At 40.5% G+C, this 21714-nt stretch overlaps 1 protein-coding gene across 2 annotated transcripts in view; it reads left to right on the top strand.

Moving 5' to 3' along the window:
• The window catches only part of IDUA (alpha-L-iduronidase), a 45838-nt gene extending 26589 nt beyond the window's left edge, over positions 1–19249 (top strand). For both annotated transcript variants that reach the window (XM_058864900.1, XM_058864899.1), the window contains exons 3-14: positions 5453–5535; positions 6123–6230; positions 6878–6973; positions 7522–7724; positions 8182–8361; positions 10011–10227; positions 10814–11029; positions 11645–11766; positions 12992–13117; positions 13750–13826; positions 14604–14704; positions 16277–19249. In XM_058864900.1, coding sequence (XP_058720883.1) covers positions 5453–5535; positions 6123–6230; positions 6878–6973; positions 7522–7724; positions 8182–8361; positions 10011–10227; positions 10814–11029; positions 11645–11766; positions 12992–13117; positions 13750–13826; positions 14604–14704; positions 16277–16377 — 1630 coding nt within the window. In that variant the 3' untranslated portion in view covers positions 16378–19249. The remainder of the gene's footprint in view (positions 1–5452; positions 5536–6122; positions 6231–6877; positions 6974–7521; positions 7725–8181; positions 8362–10010; positions 10228–10813; positions 11030–11644; positions 11767–12991; positions 13118–13749; positions 13827–14603; positions 14705–16276) is intronic.
• Positions 19250–21714: the final 2465 nt, after the last annotated feature.

The following is a 21714-nucleotide window of genomic DNA, read 5'->3' as shown; positions in this document are numbered from 1 at the left end:
GAAAAACCAAGGAGGCAGGATCCTTTTGTGTTGTAAGAGGCACTTGGGGGGGCAACAAGTTTCCCTTCTGAAAAAAATAAACTTGCTGACATTTTCTGTCCAGAGCTTTTCACCTTCATCTTGTAGATGCTCTCCTCTTAAGCTTACATGCCTCCCTGTCCATTTAACAGCCTGTTCTGGTTAAAAACCAAGATGGGTACTTCTGAAGACCATTCCTTCTGGAGGACCTTGTAGCAGGAGGAGTTTGAAATGGCATAGATTACTGTTGTTTGTTCTGTCAGCAGTTACCATTGTGGGAACATTTGGAAGTTTGTTGTTTCCTTCCAATGAACAGCTTGACTTTGGACACTAAATTCCTTTCTAGGGTAGATGGACACTTGTGTGTGTTCTGGAGTTTTATGATGCCTAAAATGGCATCTATGAAATGGATTCTAGAAAGGTGGCAAGCAATTTCTTGGGACACTGTATCTACAGATGCTCCTTACAGTAGTCACTTGCTTCAAGAATTGTTTTCACTTCATTTAATCTTGAGAGGGGGAATTTAATTACCATACATGTTTACACTCATCAAGAACAATAGTGATGGTGTTACCATTGGTCCACATCCTGGACCTGGACACTGTGGACAAGAATGTGTGATTGCAGGAACCCCCTTACAAGGGTGGGCAAAGATGGTCTGGCACACAGCTAAGGATCTTTATCAAATTAATAGTGGTATGTAATATGATTATCTCAGCAGAGATACTAGATACTGCTGTAGCAGGGTAGTCTCTTAGCCTGCATGTTGCTTCTCTAAGATTGTAATGCAGAAAACCTTCAATGGAGAAAAGGTTTTTTTAGGTGGCTCTTTCATGGAGTTCACCTTCCAAGTGTGAGGTTGGCAATAGTCTGCTGAACAATTTTACAGGCGTGAGTTGCATTTCTCCTCTGCTAACACCTTGTGCCAGTTTTCTGTCCCTTCCTCTTGGTTACATTTGCAACTAGATGAGCAATCTTTCAAAGAAGAAGCTCCTAATCAGGATGTAAACAGGCTATGCTGCTGTGGGAGTGGTGTTAGCCTGCCACTATGGCTAATCTGCCCAAAGAAAAGCTGTTCTCAGATATTGATGGGAGCAAGCTAGATAGTGTCATCTTTTGGTGTGTGTAGTAATTGTGTTTACCAGAAATGCAAAAGGGAGACCACACTAGCTGAGTGAGAATGTCAGGATGAGGACAAGTACTATTCTAGTATATTGGTATTTCCCAACCTTGATCCTAGGCTCTCTTCAACAGAGTATCTCTGTTGATGGTTACCATACATGGTACATTTGAATTCCTAAATGGGCTGTGACCTACTCACGGGGGTCAGCCACAAGGCTTCCTATCCCAGGAGATACAGTTCAGTACATTACAGTAAAGTGTGATAAAGTTATCTTGATGTGTTATCAGAGATTCAGTACTTGGCTGAAGATCACCTGGAACGGAAACACTCCCTGCCTGTGGTTTTTGTTCTCTCTTCTCTGTAGATAAGATATTTGGTCCAATGTCTGTATGTGCACATGTTTTCCAGGACATGCAACTATATTCCTGGAAGGATCAGCGCAGGGCTGAAGAGAAGCAACAGATGCTGTGATGCTGGTCACGGGAGGGAAGCAATAGGTATAGGCTAAGGAGTAGTGTCTGCAGCTGTGCTAGCTGGAGTAGATCTGGCTATGATGCAATGTGTCATCAGCTAAAGCTATCTTACCTCTGGCCTCCCAAGGGATTCAGTTTGTGAATGGGAGCAGGCTGAAAGTGGCATGGATAAGAAGCGCAACATGACTGTCTTACCACAGTTTGGCAAGCTATCTAGTGCTACCTGTGCACCTGTAAATAATTTCCCTCCATTCTTGAAAAAACTTTACTTCAGTAATAGGAAGTAGTTTAAAGCTGTTAAGATGGGCCTGTAGTCTTTGATTCAGCAAAGGATTACCCACAAAGCAAACCTTTCCAAGGAAGGGAGCAACCAGATTTTGTGTCAACCAGCAGACACCCCTCTGTACTCATCACTGCTCTTCAAATTCACAGTATGTGTTGCTCCCAAGAGGCAGCACATGGATCTGGAACTGAGACCATGATACAGACTGGGAAGATTCCTCACTAGCAGGCATCAGTCTCTGGAACATAGCAGCCTCAGGCCTGGTGCTTCCATGGGCCTTGGTGCTACTATGCCAGTAAGTGTGCTTTAGTGTAGTTGTTTATAATGACTGAAGATGAAGAAGGTCTATCTGGCAAGCTTCCCAGAAAAATCCCAGCTGAGAAACATTTGAAAGCCAGGCACAGACACGACAGTGATTGCTGCTCGACCTTCAAAATACCTGACAACAAACAATGAACAGTCCCAGTCTTGAAAGCATTCAATGAAATGAGTACAGAACCTTCTGAGCATTTATAAATGTGGTGTCTAGAAACCACGACAGAAAGATTGGAAGAAGAGCAGGCAAAAACTTGACTGTAAAATTCTGTGAGCTTGAAACTAAGAGCTCAATCATAGTTACACGATGTTCCATAAACAGTTTAGATGTAGAAAGATGTTTTGAACAACTTTGGCAACGTAACGTGGATTTATTATCCTCTGCCATGGATTTACCTTGTCATGTGCCCATAACAGTTTTGATCTGGTCTTCAGTGTCCTAAAATTGTCTTCAGAGCACTCCTAGCAAGGGCCTGGCAGTTGAGCCAATCTTGTCCATGCAGAACTTGTGTAAATAGTACCAGTTTCTGTGCCTCAAGTGCAACAGTCAGCATGGCTTCCAGTCACTACATGGCAGGCAACCATGCAACCCAGATTCTAGTGGTACTGTGTATGCTGTAAAAAAATGCATTGATCTCACATCAGAAATGTAGTATAGGTAAGGATAAGATCAAAATCTGATGAAGTGTCAATCTGTCAGTCAAGCAATCATTTTATTAATGGAAGCATACTGTCTGGTCCACTTGGGAGGAAGAAGAGATTCTTATAAAGTGACAGGTCAGCCAAAGAAAGTAAGTGCCTCTACACCTACACACATAACACAAGATCTCATGTATCATCACTCAGTCATGGTTGTCAATGGCATTCTGTTTTAAATGTGTTACTTAATTGGTGCAGTAGGAAAAATGTAAATGTCCTTGGATCTTAAGTGTACAGGCATCAAATAAAAGGTGTCATTTATGCATATTTTTTCACATAATACTGTGTAGACCTTAGACTGAAGTCAAGAAGATGCGAGTTCCTTTGTTTCTATCTGTATGGCATTACTAACTTTTTAGAAGAATGTAGTTAATCATTCTTATACACACTGACTGTAAGTGTGCATGTAAGCAAATATTTCAATAGAACACAGAGTACAACTGGAAATAGTTAATGGATCTCAGGGAGCAGAACTAGTTTTAGCAAAAAAAAAAAAAAGTCTTTGAACTTTAGAGTAGGACTTTTTTTTTTTTTTTACTCTCTGCGTCAGCAAAAAAAACCCAAAAAAACAAAACTGGCTCCAAATGGCCATTCTTTAGTTCAACAGTGACTTTTAAAATACTTTTAAGTATTTTAAAAATCAAATAAATTTCTTTCTGCTATTTGCTTCTTTTACAGCTGCACCATTTGACTCGACCAGGAATCCTAAACTCAATGACTGCATACATTACTATATCTGTCATGGTAGTAGGACACACTTTAAAAATAAAAACCTGCTTCAGGTCTTTGGTAAATGAGTATGACCAGGCTGGGGCTAAGATTGTGTGCTTTGTTCCATAACACATGGAGCTGGCATAGTGGATATGGCCTATGTTACACTTTGCCTGCCTTGTCTTCCTCTTCTGGATCCTGATCAGAGAGTTTTCTTCTTCATGTTGCACAGTTCCCTTGTTTATTCCCTAGGCAATTCTGTCAGCCTTTCTTAATTCTCTGAGAATTTGGAACTGCTATTACAGTTTCTTCACTGAAACCTCTCCTTGATGAGAAAGCACAGAGGAAGAGCCTCCATGAAAGAAGCTCAGAAATGCATGGGGAGGCACAGAAAGAAAAAAGTTGTGACTCTCAGCACAGAACCCATGATTGATATAAGAGCTCTGTTGATGGCCCCCCTTTTCATGTCTAATCCTATTTGCTTGTCATACTATGCTGGCACTGATCAGTTGCAAGAACTGTGATTGTCTCTCCCCCTTCCGTTGTACTGGCAGCATTTGCATCTGTAGTGCACTTGTGTAGCTTTCCACCCAAGCAAAGGCAAAGTGCCTAAGAAAGAGCAGGCAAGACTTCAGGAGAAGTGGTCAGGCTGCACTGGACCAGAAAAATTAATTGTACCCTGGCATGGCTGAAGAAATCAGCTTTGAGAGGGGTTGCCAAGGCTTCACTCAGTGCCACTGTGACCAGGGCTGGACTCATGTCAAGGGTGCTTAAAAAGCCTTTTGCTGAGGTTGTCCTGAGGCCAGAATTTGGCCGTCAGGCCAAGGCTGTTTCTTGGGCCAAACAGCAGTAAGTCACACTAACAGAATGTTCTCAACAGAGGTTTGTTGTTAATTCCTATTTGGCACTTCATACTGGCAAAAAAAAAATCCATTCCTTTCAGATTTCAGTAAATCAGGCCATAAGTTCAGAAGTTGTGGGAAGTTGACCCACATAGTACCCTGCATTTGTTTCTACTGGATACCAGGCAAGAAAAGCCTTTCAGGAGTTTAAAGCAAATCTTCTAGTGTATCACATGTAAATTGCAAATGCCATTTTTCATCCCCTGGGTAAAAGAATTCCTGTGTTCCCATCCACATGCATGTCCCCATTTTGGTACCTGGGTTCCTGCAAGATTCCCTGACACAAAGGAATGCATCCTAGTGTGCTAAGTCTTCAGATGCATATATTCAAAGGTGGATGAAAGATTTGCAGCCTGAGATCCTTGGAATACTGGAGAAATACTAAGCAAATGCTTACAATGAGGTAAAAATTACAGATATTGTGTGTATAAATTCAGCATTCTTTGAAGGATACAAAGTTATTTTTCATCTGAACCGAAATCCATAAGGAGTGCTTCTAAATAATCTATATTCTGCAGATTAGGAGTACATTAAGAAAGACTGCATATGAGGTAGTGTGAAAAGAAGTTGGCCCAGCAGTGGGTAATCCAGTGGAAACTGAATAAACAGCTTAAGCAAAAAAACAAAATCTGTGTAAGTTTTACTTCAATAGAGAGTTAGAAATCCTAATATTCTGTGAAAAATCAGAATTCAGCAAGAAGACCCATTATATTGCTGCTGAAAAAGAAGAAGGTCATGGATTTGTCAAGAGTCATGGCTTGCTTATGGTGAACACCTGTTACTTTAGGGGAAGGAAGTTTGTATACAATTCCAATAACCCAAGTTTCATGTAAATTTTGAGAAGGAAGCCTGACTTGTTATCTATTAATCAAGTCCTATCTTTCCTATAATATTTGCAGTTGTAATTTTTATTACCTCTGTTCTTCAGAGTGGTGAATGGCAAAGTTAACTATGATTTTACTGCCTTGGATAACCTTATGGATCACCTGTGGGAAAATAAGCTGATTCCAGGTAAGAGCAGTTCCCTGCCTCCACAGCTTGGTATATCTGTTTGTCCATATTGTACAATCATTAGAATATTCTTAAAGAGCTTTTCCAAAGCTGGTTTTGATAAAAATTGCCTTTACATCATGTCCACGTCCATCTCCAATGTGTGAGCAAAATGGTATTACAGCAGTTAACACAAATGGTTTTACATTGCCTTTGAAGGCAGTTTCAGATGGTTGAACTTGTAAATGAGATCTCTTGAAGAGAGGATTGTACCCATTGACATATGCGTAAAAGGGCCTGAGAAGCAGATACTTCAGATATAATTTCCCATACATTTATGCAAACATCCGCTGTTTTAAGTTTCCTCTGAGCCCTGTATTTATGTTGACATAAATTTTATGCTCTGACTACTATAGTCGCTGACAAGTAACAAGTAAACAACCTCAAATCTGAAATTGGGTGGGAACATGTGGAAACAGGAAAGAGAACCCATTTAAGGATGCTTCTTCATTAACAAGTGTGTTTCAGATGATGTGATAACCCCTTCATTAATAAAAATGAGATAACATTCACTAAAAAAGGAGACCAATTTCTAATGTCTTTTTTAGGATTTGAATTGATGGGGAATCCATCAGGTTATTTTTTAGATTTTGAAGATAAAGAACGTGTAGTACAATGGAGAAACTTAATTACTGTTCTGGCCAGGAGATACATAGGTAAGTTATAAAATAAAAGCCTTGTTATTTATTCTGTTGTAATCCATTCTAGCTGCTTCAAATAGTTTTGTGTAATATGATCAATTTCAAGACCCTGGATTTCAACACAAAACCAGGAAACAAACATTCCAGAAACAGACCATGGAGACCATGGGATAATAGTCCCTCTTTTTACTGATCTGTGGCCAGCATCCAGCATGAGTAGAGTGTTCTGGGTATTACATTTGACCTGGCTCAAAGGACTGACTTTTAACCTTGTTATATTGTTGTGGTTGTAAACTGCCAGCTTTCACTGGAGCATGATAACCTGAATACTTCTCATATGCCAGCTTCAAATATTTCTAACAATACAGAAGAGTTAGAATTAAGGGCAGGTGAGTGACTTAATCACAAAGCTGTAAGTCATCTCCCTCTCACCTTCCATCTTTTTCAAGCATTTGTGCATTTCATTAAAAATGAGAAATCATTTTAGAACTCACAAATTACATTTCCCTCATTATTAAAAATAATGAGGAAAATTATATCATGGTCGTTCTGGGTGATGAGCCTCACCTGCTGGCTGAACTAATAGAGTTGTGTGTATAATACACTTATTGATAGTATTGTCTGGATATGCAGCTCACTGATAAATGAGGCCTCTCCTACAGATAGGTATGGATTGGAGCATGTTGCTAAATGGAATTTTGAGACATGGAATGAACCAGACCACCACGACTTTGACAATGTGTCTATGACAGTAAAAGGTGAGCATGTTTTGGAGCACTTTAGAGTGTGGTGAGGTGAGACAGGTGTGTGGGGTGAGCAGAGGGGTGAGATTTAAGTTATACTGATAAAGAAGTAAGATAGACAGGCGTAATAATGAATGTGGACAGGTACACCAAATGTGTTTTGCTAAGGTCCTGTTACTGATTGCTCTTTATTCCCTACTTGGATACTTCCCTATATGGGGTAGTGGCACAGAAGAAACAAAACGGGAGTTACACTAAGAAGATGCAATTCATTAATTGGATATAAGGTGTAGTTAGTAGCAGTAAAGGAGTGAAGGGTGGAATAAGAGGAAAACTCATTGAAGTTGCATGCTTCCATGCTCATGCAAGACCTTTAGAAGAACCTTGTGAAGGCAGCTTAGGTTTTGATGTCTTCTTGTGTTGTCAGTACATAGGAAAGGGTAGTCCCAGTTTGTGAGGTCTTGCCAATAAATTAAATAATAGGATTATAACATCTTGTAGTTTTAGATCCAGTTTCTGTTTTAAGGTACTGTCTTTGATATATTCATCTGCTTGGACTTTAGGGTTTCTCAACTATTATGATGCTTGTTCAGAAGGATTAAGAGCAGCCAGTCCTTTTCTAAAATTTGGAGGGCCTGGGGATTCCTTCCATCCCTTACCCAAATCGCCCATGTGCTGGAGTCTTCTGTGTCATTGCTACAATGGGACCAACTTCTTCACAGGGGAGACTGGTGTAAGGCTGGATTACATCTCTCTCCATAAGAAGGTTAGTCAGAGATTTCAGTTTAAAGCCATTTTTTCAATTGGTTCAATCAAAGTTACATTTTATTCTGATTTACAAAGATGGTGATGATGATGAGTGTCCAACCTATAGAAGGAGGCATGGCTACCTATTCTTGCAAAACTTTGAAGATGTTCAGTTATAAAACTTCAACTCAAAGCAAATTTGTCTTTGCCTAATTCCCAAAAGGAAGCAATTCTTCTACTTACCTGTTTTATATTCTATGAGGAGTTCATGCGAATAGCACATGCTGTAGTAGATGAGGTAAAAATACTAATTTTGTTGGTGCACAACTTTTTTCACAGTTGAAAGAAAGCACAGCAGCTTGGTGACCAAGGACTGTGTTTTCAGAATATGTTTTATGTTTATGACTCTAGGTTATGTCTGTATGTTTACCACTGTTTTCTCACTGCCACTAAGCAGATGTGAAATATTGTTGCAGGGAGATGGGAATTCTCTCTACATCTTGCAACAAGAAGTGGAAGCAGTTCAACAAATTCAGAAGCTGTTTCCAAGTTTTTCTTCTGTTGCCATATATAACGATGAAGCAGATCCAATGGTTGGATGGTCCATTCCACAACTCTGGCGAGCTGACGTGACCTATGCAGCTATGGTTGTAAAGGTGACAGTTCCTTGGTAGTTTTGGCACAGTAGTGTCCCCTGATGTATAATGCAGTAGAAAAAACAGACTTAACAATTAACTTTTAAACAGCTACTCAAGCTAATAGATGCTAAAAATGGAGATCTCCCTTCTGATACAGCGGGGGTTTCCCTGAATAGTCTGGTTTTAGTAGCTTGATTTATTTTGTATTACTTTTCTTCATCTTTCCTGAAAAAAAAAAGTCCAACCCAGAACCAAACTGAGAACCTGTCAGAGTAGTGCTAGAGAACTGAGTTGGAGAATGTATACAGTCCCCCAGTTAGACCCATCTGGTAAGATTACTGCCACACATGCCCCCTCCATGTTATACTGCTCTGGTGTCAGTACTGCTGGCTGTCACCTCACATATGTGAAAATTATTTCCCAGTTCCTTCATAAGTTTATCTCATCAAGAGATGTCAGGTATAATAAAGAAGTTCCTTGAGCTCTCAACATACTCCATTGTTTGGTTTGAGGTACTGGCTATACACATCATCTTATTAATTACTGCTAGTAATTACTGATGTTGACCAGAAAAGCAGAAGGAGAAGAGAATGCTCAACATTCCCACCTCTGCAGTAATTGCACCTTGGCCCCAGAGCAAGCTCAGCTCTTCCCCTGCATAGCAATAATTTCCACTGCGGGCCTGGTGCTTTATGAGCCACTACCTTAAACAGCACATAGAGTCCAAGGGTTTTTGTGCAAAGGAGTAATACCAAAATACAGGAGCATGTATGTCACCCAGAAAAAAGATGCATCTTATCAACTGCTCCTGATTAGACAAAAGGCTCCCAGTTGTCTAAGACTGCATATACAAGGAGTCTTCTCTAAGGCAACAAGTCATTGACTGCATCACAGAGAATTTGCAAGACAAAACAACAGTGTTTATAGTGATGTGGTGATAAGAAGGGAGAAAGAAAGTCACATCCAATGGAAAAATTAACACTTGGTTGTATAGAAGCTGAAGCACTGTGTTCCTTCAGAGACACAACTGTGAGACTGTTCAGTTGTCAGTCTTTTGAAGTTCTGCTTAATTCTGATACTCAGGCACAATCTAATAAACAGAGAACTTGGGAACTTTGGTGTTTTGCAGGAGAGCAGTATAGCAACCAATGAAACACCAGGAGAATTAATTCCAAGTTAGCACCAAGTGGGAAAAATTACCAGTTGACAAACAGAATCCAGGACCAGCTCACAGACACTAAGGCAGTGGGTATAAAGTAACTCCAGGTTTGAGAACCATTTAGATTTAATTCAGATTGTAAATCCTGTTTAATAATTAAGTATTCAAGACAGAGGAACATCATTTGTAGTAATAGACAAGGAAATAGCAATAGCAATAGACAAGGAAATGTGTTCATTATTTATGAAGAGTACTAGTAATAATTATTTCAGAGACTTACTTCTAGCAAAACTATGCAGGTACTTCAGATTTTACAATGATTATTATATCACCTAAAGTACAGTCTTTCCAAGACTTATGATAACAATTATTTTCTTCAGTCTTTTTTAAATGGCAGAGTGACAGTTCTTTGCAGAATTCTGTAAACATTAAAAAAAAAAAATACAGAGACTGCATGTTTGTTGGCTGTTCTCCAAGGTGAATGTTCATTTTCTCTATGACTTTGCAGGTAATCATCCAGCACCAAAACCTGCTCATTTCCAAAGCCAACAACACCATCAACTACTCGTTGCTGAGTAATGACAATGCCTTCTTGAGCTACTACCCCCATTACTTCACCCAGCGGACTCTGACAGCACGTTTTCAGATGAACAATACAAAGCCACCTCATGTCCAGATGGTGCGGAAACCAGTGCTGACTGCCATGGGCTTGCTGGCACTGCTAGGTATAGTAACCACTGATTAAAGAGCACATCAATAAGTCATCCTACCTAGAAGCTTCCAGTCTAAGAAAGATGGTTCCAGCTATCTCACTATTCATAAAAGCATGAGTTCTCCTAGCTGTTTTAACTAGCTGTGTTAAGAAAATGAAACGTAATTTCCTCAGAGAGATTGATAGCTCAGAAAATATTCCTGAGGGTCTGTTATCCTTTTGATTTAACTTACTGCTTTGTTTATATCCTCTGTGTGCCAACCACTCACTTTTTGTTGACTGGTACTTCCCTCTTGTGATGCAGGGGGTACATCCCATCAGGCTGCAACTGTCTTTAAGAAATCCCTGCAGCTGGAAGACTCATGCAGCATATTACAGGGAGAACCTCATTCACTGTCACCTGTTTGCATGTTGCTAGGTGAACTGCTAAGCATAAGAACTGCTGTAGTTGTAAAATAGATCTGACTGAAGGCTGCAACTGGTAAAATAAGTCAGAGCATAGCTCAACCTATGCTCTATCCATTTGCATGCTTTGACCCTGCAGCTTCTGACATAGGACTGACTAACAGTGATGCTTACAGTTGTCATGTTTTTTAAAGGAGAAGAGCAGATTTTTGCAGAAGTGAAGATCAATGGATATGAAAGCGCTCAAAACAGCACAGTTGGTGTGTTGGCATCTGTGCACACCCCAAGTGAGACACAGCCCTCAGACAGCTGGCAAGCTACAGTACTGATGTATTCAAGTGAGGATAACAGGACTTCATCCAACGTCAGCACTGTCACAGTGAATGCTACCCACTTCACCAAACTTGGAGGTAAAGAAATATCATGTAGACAGCTCATGTTAAGTGATTGTTAAGACAGAATATCAGCTGGAAAACTTCTTCTGAGTCACCTTTCATTGCAAGAGTGCATTTAATTTCCTAACTTCTTTTCTCATCTTTTGTGCACTCCTAGATTTTCAGAGGTATGATGGTGTTCTTCTTTGAAAGGTTCATTCCTAATGCCTACACTTCGATCCTGGCTTATTTGGCGGCTGCCAAGTGCTATCTTTTTGGAAAACTACTGATCTCAGGGTACTTGGCAGGATATTGCCAGGGAGCAATTCCCTTAATGAGATGACTCTGACAGCCAACACACAAGCATAGAATTGTACAGCTGATGCAGCTACCCAACAAATGCCTGCAGCACCTGTGCAAAAAGAGTGTTTCAATTCTGGTTGTGGATGTAATAGTTTTAAGTGTAAACTTGGCAAATGTAAATTGTAGAACCTCATGAGAATGCTAGCCATGGGGCTTTCCAGTGGAAGTCAGGCTCCAAAGTGCTGAAATCACTTTTGAAAAGGTAGACTTACACACCTGATAAATTTATTCTTGTTTATCTTTAAATCCAGGTGAAGAGTTTACTTTCTTTTGTTTCTGTTCCTACAGAGCTGGTGTATGTGACATACTACATGGATAACAACCAAACCAATCCCTATCTGAAGTGGAAAGACCTAGGAAGCCCTGATTTTCCTTCTCCAGAACAGTTCCAGCAAATAAGGGATGCTGAGGTATGATTATGTGTTTGCTTGGAGTGTTGTACAAGTTAAGTTCTTGTGAAAAAGACAAGTAATCATGCCCATAGTCAAAATTTCCTTAGCCCACAGTCATTCACTTTTTATATACATACAAAAATTCACTTGCAGTCCTGCAGGTAAGTATAACTCATACACAACTTACACCTTTGTGTTTATGTTGTACAACCTCTTTGCTCTGGGCCTACCCATAAAATAAGAGGAACAGCTGCTCCTGGGGAAGTTCTGCCTTCTCTCAGAATCTTGAGTGAGTTTTGGACTCTTTCTGTTCTATTTCCCCAAGTAAGTCACATTGCCCTGTGTATATTACAGAATGGCCAAATTCCTGCATTAGAGAGTTGAAGTGAACCTCCTTAGAGAACAAACACCTCCCTGAGGTGAAAACTACCCAGTGCAAGTTCAGAAAACCGTGAGGGGCTCACAGGGAGACCGACAGTTTTCCCTCATCCTCACTAGTGCTGAATGCACCATAGAGATAATGAAGGAGTAAGTCTTCCCTGAGAACTCCTTTCCCTGTGGATTAAAGTCATGTGGAGATTATTTACTGTATGGGAGCATATGTGAGCATATGTCACTTCAGTTCCCCCTACCATAGTCTCCCCTATGCATTCAGACTTCCAGGTTAAAAAGAAGAGGTCATCTTTATTCCCTTCAGGGTCCACATGTAGTACTTGCTTTCTGACTTTGGTCAGCAAATGTCAAAAAAAGACATACAGTACTGTGTCTTCTCTTCCCGGTCACCCAAGTGACCAAGTGACTATTGCTAAGGCCCATTAGATACTGTAGGAGACATCAGCTCTTCCTTGAAAAGGACAGCAGCAAGATTTTAGATGCTCTTGCCTGTCTGGTGCAGCCTCATCCCCAGTAACCAGCTGTGTGGGTGTCATAGCATGCTCTCTACACTGGGAAGAGATGGGGCCATGGTTTGTAAAGACCTCTAGCCTGAAAGACATCCATGGGAGGTTACAGAAGTGACAGATTGCTCCTAATGGCACCTCTGTTTCCTGAAGAGCTGGAAAACAGGTGAGTATAAAGTCTCCCAGTGTGGAGAACTTTGATGCCTGTAAGCATTAGCAGTACCAACTCTATTGGAAATTTAGAGTCCTAAAGTAAATACACAGGCACTTTACACTGGTTTAACAGTTGGTCTTTAGGTGCTATAATGAAAGATTTTTCACTACGCTATTCTTTGGCTCCACAGGATCCACTGGTAACAGGCCCATTCCCATTTCCTGAAGCTGGCATCATGACACTGAAGCAAGACTTCCCCATTCCCTCAGTCTTTCTTATTCACATCTGTGCAAGACCCAGATCAGCTCCTGATCAAGTATGTGTTGTATTCTACCATTAGATACATCAAAACTGAAACTGCTTCCTGCCTTAAGTCTTAGAAGAAGACCATTTGAGTTAACTTTTTGTTAAAAGTACCGTGTAAGAATTAGTAAATAAACAACTCTTCTCTCTTTTGATGAGAAGGCTCTCAAAGATATAATTCAAGATACATAGCAAGTGATAGGAGCAGTCACTGAGATGAATGGAAGTTCCCATGGTGGGAAATTAGTAATGCAGTACTGAAAAATGTAGTATCTCTTTAAAAACCACATGGTATGCTACAAGGATTGACATCTCTTCAGTTTATAATTGACAGCTCAAGCTAAAATGGAATCATGGCTTCCATATTAGATGTCTGTATCTGCTCATTCAGTCTTACCCATGTTCATAGTGGTACCCAGAGCCTCAGAAGGTCCTCTGCAAGGTTGATGAGTGGGAGACGTAGGCTGCAAAAAGCTACAGAGCCAAGAATTTTGTTTTTACACCTGATCTCAATGGAAAAAAAAAATCAAAGTAAATATTTAGTAAATATTTACTTAATTAGTAAATATTTAGGATGGACACAGAAATTTGACCTGGCTGATTGGTTTGTACAGTTTTCTTACATGGGCTTGTGTCTTTGGACAGGTGACTGGTGTTCGTTTGATCCCTCTCACAAAGGGGCAGGTCATTGTGCTGTGGGATGATGACTGTGTAAAGTCAAAGTAAGTAGCTTTAAAATAAAATGGATACAAGTGAGTTACCAACATACTATTCCCTAAGTTTCCACAAGCCCTACAGTTCACAAACAAGTTCACAAATGAATTAATTGTTGCTCCTTGATAGATGGTACACTGCATTTGTCTGACAAAATGAACTGTAGGACCTGTGTGCACAAATTGTGAAGAGCAACCCTGCCTAATTTGCTGCCTGATCAAAGGAATCTGCCTGTTGCTCACCAACATTCAATGGCATTTCTGAGGGAATTTTATTCAGCATAGCAGACAGATTCATGATAAAAGTTATATTATCAGCAGATGCCGAAGTGGGATCTTGCACATCTCTGTAAGGGATGTGAACTGAAAGAGAAAACCTCCCACTGCTTGCTTCAGCAAGCTGGACTCGACTGGAAACCCTCTGTAGGTGAACTCTGAAAGGTTATGCAGTGTACAACTAGATTGCCTCAGGAAGCAGTGACTTAGCTACTTTTCAAGCCAGTCTTCCTAGATTCTTCATTCTTGATAACCCTGGAGTCTGAAAAATGTGTGACATTTTGTGATCCTGCACATACCCAAAGCAGCAAGTCTGGGTGTTTTTCTGTGGGCTGTTGGAGCCTGGTTCTTCCTAATAGTGGCAATTCATGCCACCTTACATTTGGTAGGAATGAATCAACTGAACATTTCTTATTTTTGTCCTTCATATTGAAATAGCCCTGAGACTAGTATTTGATAGTTCACACATTATCAGTTGTATTTACAAACCTCTCTGGTTCTCTTTTCTAGGTGTATAAAGACATTTGAAGTGGAATTCTCATCAGATGGAAAAGCATACCAGCGAATTAATGCCAAAGACACAATATTCACTCTCTGGGTCTACAGTCCAGGTATGGCAAGAATACTCACATTAGGTAATATCATGTGATATTGCCACCCATGAGTATGTGAACCATTGTTTAGTTACTACTGAAGGTAGGTAACTTGCTAGTAAAATACAGTCCCTCACAAATAAGAGCACATCCCTTCCTTTAGGGTCATATTCTTCGTAAGACCTTTATTTTCAAGAACAGTGATCAACAAGTAGGACAATGAGGACATTATTAGTAATATGCCATGGGTGATTCCTTGTCACAAAAGCCAGTCTCTGAGCTGCAGCCCTGGCAAGGTCCCTGAGGAGTTAAGGAGCACTTTTGTAGCTGGTATAGAAATATGCAAAAACGATAACAAAAAAAAAAAACAACAAAAAAGCATGACTACACCTTCCAATAGAAGCCTACTCAGATGAAACATCCAAGTGAAGAAAGATAGTGATGTTTTATTCGGGTATTTTTTTTTGTTTATCTGCATGTGGAGGGTGGTGGCTGTTGAGGTTTTATGTTTGGTTGTTTTTTCTTTTTTAAGCAAATGCAGTCTAGTCTGCAACATGACCATCCAACAAGTATTGATAATAAGCACTGGTGAGAGCTGGGTGAAACACAGAAAAACCTTGCCTTATAGTGATACAATAAAAAAGCAGTTGAGAGATGTTTTTGGTAGAAACAAGGGCTTATCTTAACCTGAGAAAGTCTTAACATCAGCAGTGGTTTCATAAAAGTTCAGAGCTATTATTGCAATGCAAGAGTTACACAAGCAAGCAAAGACTGTGAATCATGGCTATGACAAATCTCTGAAATTATTATTCACTATTATATTATAATATTATATACCAGTTTTAATAGTTTGTTTCAAAACCAACAGCAACCAAAAAGACTGCTTGAAAAAATAACACGTCTTAGCAGTCCTTATTGCTAGGAACTTCTTCCTCACCCATTATTTCTAGCATTCTTTTTTTTCTAGAATAAAAACACTAAAACAGACATAGAAATCAATTAATTAGATAAAATACCCCCAAACATTGCTTGTGTGTTCAAAGATTCTGCTAGGGAAAGCTCTGTTCTTTGAACTGGATCAAGGATAAAAAGCAGTAGAACCACAGAAGATCAGCTCACATACCTTTAAAGTAAGTGTTGCTGCTTCCCGAGTAAAGCAGAGGATTTTCAGTCAGCCTCTGTGCTTCTTGTTCTGTTTCTTTGTTGAACCTGTCCCCACATGACCTGTTCCAAAGACAAAATTCAGGCAGAAAAGTTGGGAAAAAAGGAAATTACTAATTGTGTGTTGCAGATGCCACAGCCTTCTTCCAAAGGAGCTGCTAGGAAAGCATTCCTGTAGCTGTACTTGCAGATCCTAGTAAGGAGAGAGGATATCCTTGGTGAAACAAGATAAAAAAGCCAGTACTTGGCCATGAGGAATTTGTTATAATTTTTAATCAGACAGGCACAGGCACATGTAGGGTGCAGAACTGATTTCCCCAGCCCATTCCACAAACCTACATATTACAGGAGTAGTGCCTGCTTCACATTTTCCCAGTACCACAGATGTTACCATTTTATAGTGACCATTTCTAACCTTTTCATTTGCAGGAAGCTCAGTCTCCGGCTTTTACAGAGTGCGTGCCGTTGACTACTGGGGGAAGGCAGGCCTGTCCTCTCTTCCTGTGGGGTACGTTGAAGCTTTCAAGTGACACTGAAGAGTGGTGCCTGGCTTGGTGTCAGAGGGATGTATGTTCCTTGCAAATGACAACTCCCCAGAAAAAGAAACTCCTCCCAAGCTGAGGAGGGCGTATGGAGACGACCTGATGAAGTTAGGAACGAAAGTTAGAAGCAACTGCCCCTGTTAACTCTTCACAGCACAAAAGACAGCTTTATCAAACAATCACAACTACCAACCCAACTGGTAAGAGGCTACCGTAGGACAGGGATTCAGCCTGCTAACTAGGAATTATGGGAATAAATATTTATTATTCCCCATTTTTCACTGAGCTAATGGCTAGGGCAAACTAAGATTTATAGAGGTCACAAACTGTAGCAGGAACAGAACCATTGCTTCACTGTGTGAGTGAGGATAGTAGCAAAAGCACATGGAGGACCTGCCTTAGCTGACAGGCTTAAGGGTTAAAGGTTAGCTGCCTTGACTTAAGGGTTTGATGGAAAAGTGCACAGCAACCAGACACATTCAGAGCATGAAGTAAAGGATCCCTTATTCCCTGCTGGCTAGTCACAGTGGGTTATTTCAGAACACTTGCCATGTTTTCAGGTGTATGAGGAGGTTTTTCACTCTCTCACAGAGGGGTTTCCATCCAGCTCTCTCAGTATTTGTGACCATTACATGGATGCCAGAGCTACAGGCAAAGGAAGGAGTATCAACTCATTCTCGGAGGGGAGAAGGCACAGAAAGCCCTAGCCTCCAGATTCCCTGCCTTTTCTCTTTTTTGTTTTTGGCCAAGTCACCTGTTTTCTCTTGGTCAGCTGCTGCCTCTTTGAGGTGGAATCTCTAACCCTGAAAGTCCTTTGTCTCCATTGCTGGAGACAAAGCAGTGGAGAAAGCAATGGAGAAAGCTTGGTGTCCTTTAGCCCTTACAACTGATACCTCCCCTCACAGACTGTAAGTGGCCACTCAGCTGTGCGTGGCCAGGTGAAAGCTGAAACACTAGTTAGAGCCTTTTGCGTTTTCATATGACAGATCAGCACACTCTTGAACGTAGCAGGGCTGCTACTTATGACACTTAGGAAATTAAAAAAGAACAGTTTGAGCTCCTGTGCTTTGCAAAGCATGTGCACGAGCGTGTGATAGATAGCCCTAGATCACGGGCTACAGATCACCACTGGCTGTGCTTGCAGCTGCCAAACACTTTATGTAAACAGCAAAATTCCCTAAAATTGCAGGGGTGCTCCTTTATTCTTCCCTTTTCACAACTGGCACAGTTTGAGCTGTGCCTTTAACAGGCTTGCAGAGAGAAGGATAATGCCAATGAAAACAGCTGGAGTGTTTTCCATAAGAGGAGTGACTTTGTCACACAAACATCCCCTACTGCTCTCTTTGCTGACATCAGCCACCTCACCTACATAACAACAGAAAGTGCATATTTGATGAAACATTCAGGTCTCAGAGAAAAAGAAGTGCCTAAGTTTGCGCAGTAGGAGAGAGCTGAACTACCTCAAATACCCTCAACTTTTACAGCACAGAAAAGAAACATATGCAAAAAATCAGTGCACATGAGATGTGGCCTTGTATCTCCTTACTTGTTGGTTATTGTTCATGTGCTTGTAGTGAAAGTTAGCCTTAAAAGATTTATTGTGTCACAAAATTCAGATGAAATACTTCTTCCCTCATTTAAGTTTCAATAAGGGGCCCTTGTCACATCCTACTCCTCCAATTCTTTGTCCATACAGGCAGAACAGAAAAGGGCCATGGGTCCTACTGAATTGAAAACCATCTCAATTTAAGAAAAGCTACTGAGACATTCTACTTGGCTGGAGATAGTAAAAATACATTTTAAACTTGTAATAATTGCCCCTGAGTGAAGAACCAGTGTACGCTGCTAAGTAAAATCTAGCAGTTAACACATGTTGTTTTGCTAGTATGAGGTGGAACCACAAATAAAATGATTTAGAGAAAAATTAAGTATAGGGTCTTGAGAGATTTTAGTGTGTCTGAAGCAGGGGAAGATGTATGAGCTTGAGTGGAAAGTTTAGTGTGTTAGGATGTCCTACCTGAGTAGCCCTTCTGCTTTAAAATTTTACCACCCTGGCAATCAGACTATAGCAGTTTTTATCAAACCAAGGACTATGTACTAGTTACAGGTGTATTAAAAAAAGAAAAGAGAAAAAAAAAAGAAAAAGAAAAAAGAAAAAACATAACTGTAGTGAATAGTATTGATTTTGTTATGCAGGGATGAAAATTTATAGATGTGCAAACCATGAGAAATAGAAGATTTCTTCTGAAAATCTTCTTTGCTGCTATGATATAAACTCATTCCTTTAAGAAATGAGCATGTATTAACAATTCCAGAGAGAAAAGAAGTTGGTATTTCCAGGTATGAGTTTATTTCTAACAAATCATAAAAGTTTTGAAATGGCGTTTTCTTTTTTTATCATTTAATGTCTACAGAAAAACGCTATTTAGTACTTGAAACCTGAGATTTCTGTAACCATATGTTGCTGACTCTGATAGTGTTTCCAAAATAGCATGTTTAACTAATCTCCTCTGTTACATGTAGTGATCAGCCCCCCATTACAGTTTTCAGAAGTGCCAATTATCCATAGCACCAGGTGTGAATAGCAGGTGCTTAGTAGTTCCGTAGTATCATAACCAAAGCAAGGCTGCAGAGCACTCATGTATGTCTTTTGCTGTTCATTAATCCAAATAAGAATATGTAACTGCAACTACAATGTGGGATTATTTGCCTGCGCTTCAAACAAAAGCTTGTGAGGCTGTATAACCATTTTGCAACTTAAAGAACCTTTCAACTGAGTATTTTACATTGCCTAATTGTGTATATGCTACATTTGTTACCATCTTTTGTGAGAGCAAATAAAACAGTTTTTAATCTTTCACATGAACCCTGTAAAAACAGGATCTGGTCATTGTGTTCTAGAAACTACTTTACAACTCTTATGTCACCAACTTAATCTTGGAAAGTAAAAACTATTCTCTAGGACTGTCATGTTTTAACTCCAGCCAGCAACCAAGTACCACACAGCTGCTTACAGTGGCTACTAGCACAAGGGGTAAAAGGTGGCTTGGACTTGTGGAAGTTCCAACATTACATAAAATTGAAGCATGAAGGGAACCTTACCATTAAAAATGTCAAGGCTGAAGTAGAAACCTAAATGCATTGATTGCCTCAGTTACCACAGCCCAGGGAAAGCTGTTCAAACTCAGTGTGGTATCTTAGTTTCTGATCTCAGGACTTGCAGTGTCCTTGCTGGAGGAGGTTCACTGGTGTGTGAAGGACAATATCCTTGCAGGGTCCCTCCTGCTGTTGCGCAGTCATAGTCTTCCTGCCAGCACTGAAGGACCTTCTGAGGACAAAACAACAGTCCTTTTAATGCATAAACAATTTTTTTATTTTGTCTTGTTAGTGGAAAGTTTGTGCAGGACAGAGATTATGACTTGGGACCTATACGCACACTTAAAACCCAGGAATAATAGACTGATTTTCATCAGACAGCTCAAGCAACAGACAGATGTCTGCCTCTAGATATACCTGAGATGTTTCATGTTGAACTCAGCAGAATTTCAGGAGAAGTGTAAATCTCATCAGAATACACTCATGACCACCTGCCCTATTCTGCCTTGTCTTTAACATTTCCTGCAGTCATTGAAGACAAATGGATACAATGTAACTCCCATCTGCTCATTAATTTACCACATCATACAATGAGGCTTTGCTTGTGGTCCTGATGGAAACATGCTCCCATGACTACAATTCCTGGGTCATGTGAGCTCTATGGTGTATTCAGCTAGAGTCGTCACTATATTTCTGTTATCCTGCAGGCTTTGCCTTACGTGGCTGAGGAGGGATTTTACGGCTTGTCTCCACTGGACAGATTACACCAAGCACAGTGAGGATGCACTGGGTCCTGCATATTGATTATCTCTTGCTACAACTCTCATCTGCTCTGGTCATACAATTGGTACAACCACAGACATTTAAAATCCCACTTCTCTAAGACTGGTAGTATTGGTCTGACGATTTTGGCCAAAGGCCACTCTCCTTCAGCTAAGGGTTAGCATTGTCTAATCAGTTGTTATACAAGTCCTAAGGTCACAGATTCCACCCCAATACTTCCTGCTGGGAGAAGGGTGGAAGTGGAGAACATTCAATCAATACACTGACCTTGCACTTAGTTCAGCAGAAAAGACTGATATTTTTTCAACACTCAGTAGTTCTCTGTGTGGGGTTTTGTTGGCATTGCCTGATAGTATTCCTCTGTTTCTGTCCTTAGCTTTAGGTGGTAGCTCACACCTTGTTCCCTGTCAGGATAGCTTTCCCTTGACCTGAAGAGCAAAGATGCCTTTGTTCAAGCAGGCTGAGAGCCTTACGAGTATTGCCAGGAAATGCTGGGAAATAAAAGTTTGAAAGACTTCACTGCATCCCTGAAGTGGTCCTGGTCCTGGACAATGTCTCTGGTCTTTGGTTTCTATGTTCTTTCTGGTTACTGTTGGTAAGATTGTGCAAGCATCTTGCAGAAGCTGTTTAACAGTGTAGTGCTCTGAAGGTCTTCAATCAACATTAGCCTTGTTCCACACACCTTTTGGAAGCCTTAGGAGTTGGGGCTGTTCAGCTTGGTCTTACCTCTGTGCTGGGTGATTATAACTTGTAAAAATTTGTGTAGTTGACAAACTGCAGGGTTCAGCAGGATGCTGGGGTGTTCTAGACTGGTATTTTTATAATTAGGAAACACAAAGTGAATGTGATTTTACTAAAAGCAGTGGGAAATACATGTCAATAATGCTGACTCGGGTTACCCTTTTTCTACACGGACATTTCTAGGTACTTTTCTTCTGGTTTTGTCTATCTATGAAATTATTTGCCATAACCCAGTCTGTTCTATATCATTCAGTTCTACACTTTTCAGATACTGAAAACTGGATTATGAATGCAGAGGGGAGCAAATTACTGGTAATGCCATTAGAAATGCAAGCACGTACTCATTTAAAGTAATGTCCAGTGTTATTGAAAGTAGCATCTGCTTTATTGCATTTATAGTTTTCCCCTTGGGAACCTTGCTGCAGATACCTCTGCCTCAGACATGTTCCTGAGTCCTGTTTTTGGCTGGAGCCATCTCACTGATGTGCCTGTACCCTGCCCTGTGCCTTGCCCTCTTGCTGGCTGAACTTTCTAGGTGAATCCCAGAATTGCCCTGTCACCATGCTCTTGTCTGATGATAGCACTGTCAGGGGATGTGCCCTGCTCACCATCCTTGCCCTGCCCTCCGTGTTCAGTGCTGGGGAGTGACACTGCCTTGCCTGTGCTGGGAACACCGTGGCTGCTGTCTCACTGCTCCTCACTGAG

The sequence above is a fragment of the Poecile atricapillus genome, chromosome Z, assembly GCF_030490865.1.
Source record: "Poecile atricapillus isolate bPoeAtr1 chromosome Z, bPoeAtr1.hap1, whole genome shotgun sequence".
NCBI classification, from domain to species: Eukaryota; Metazoa; Chordata; class Aves; order Passeriformes; family Paridae; genus Poecile; species Poecile atricapillus.
Note: the sequence above shows the minus strand (reverse complement) of the source record. Positions and strands in the feature narration are given on the sequence as shown.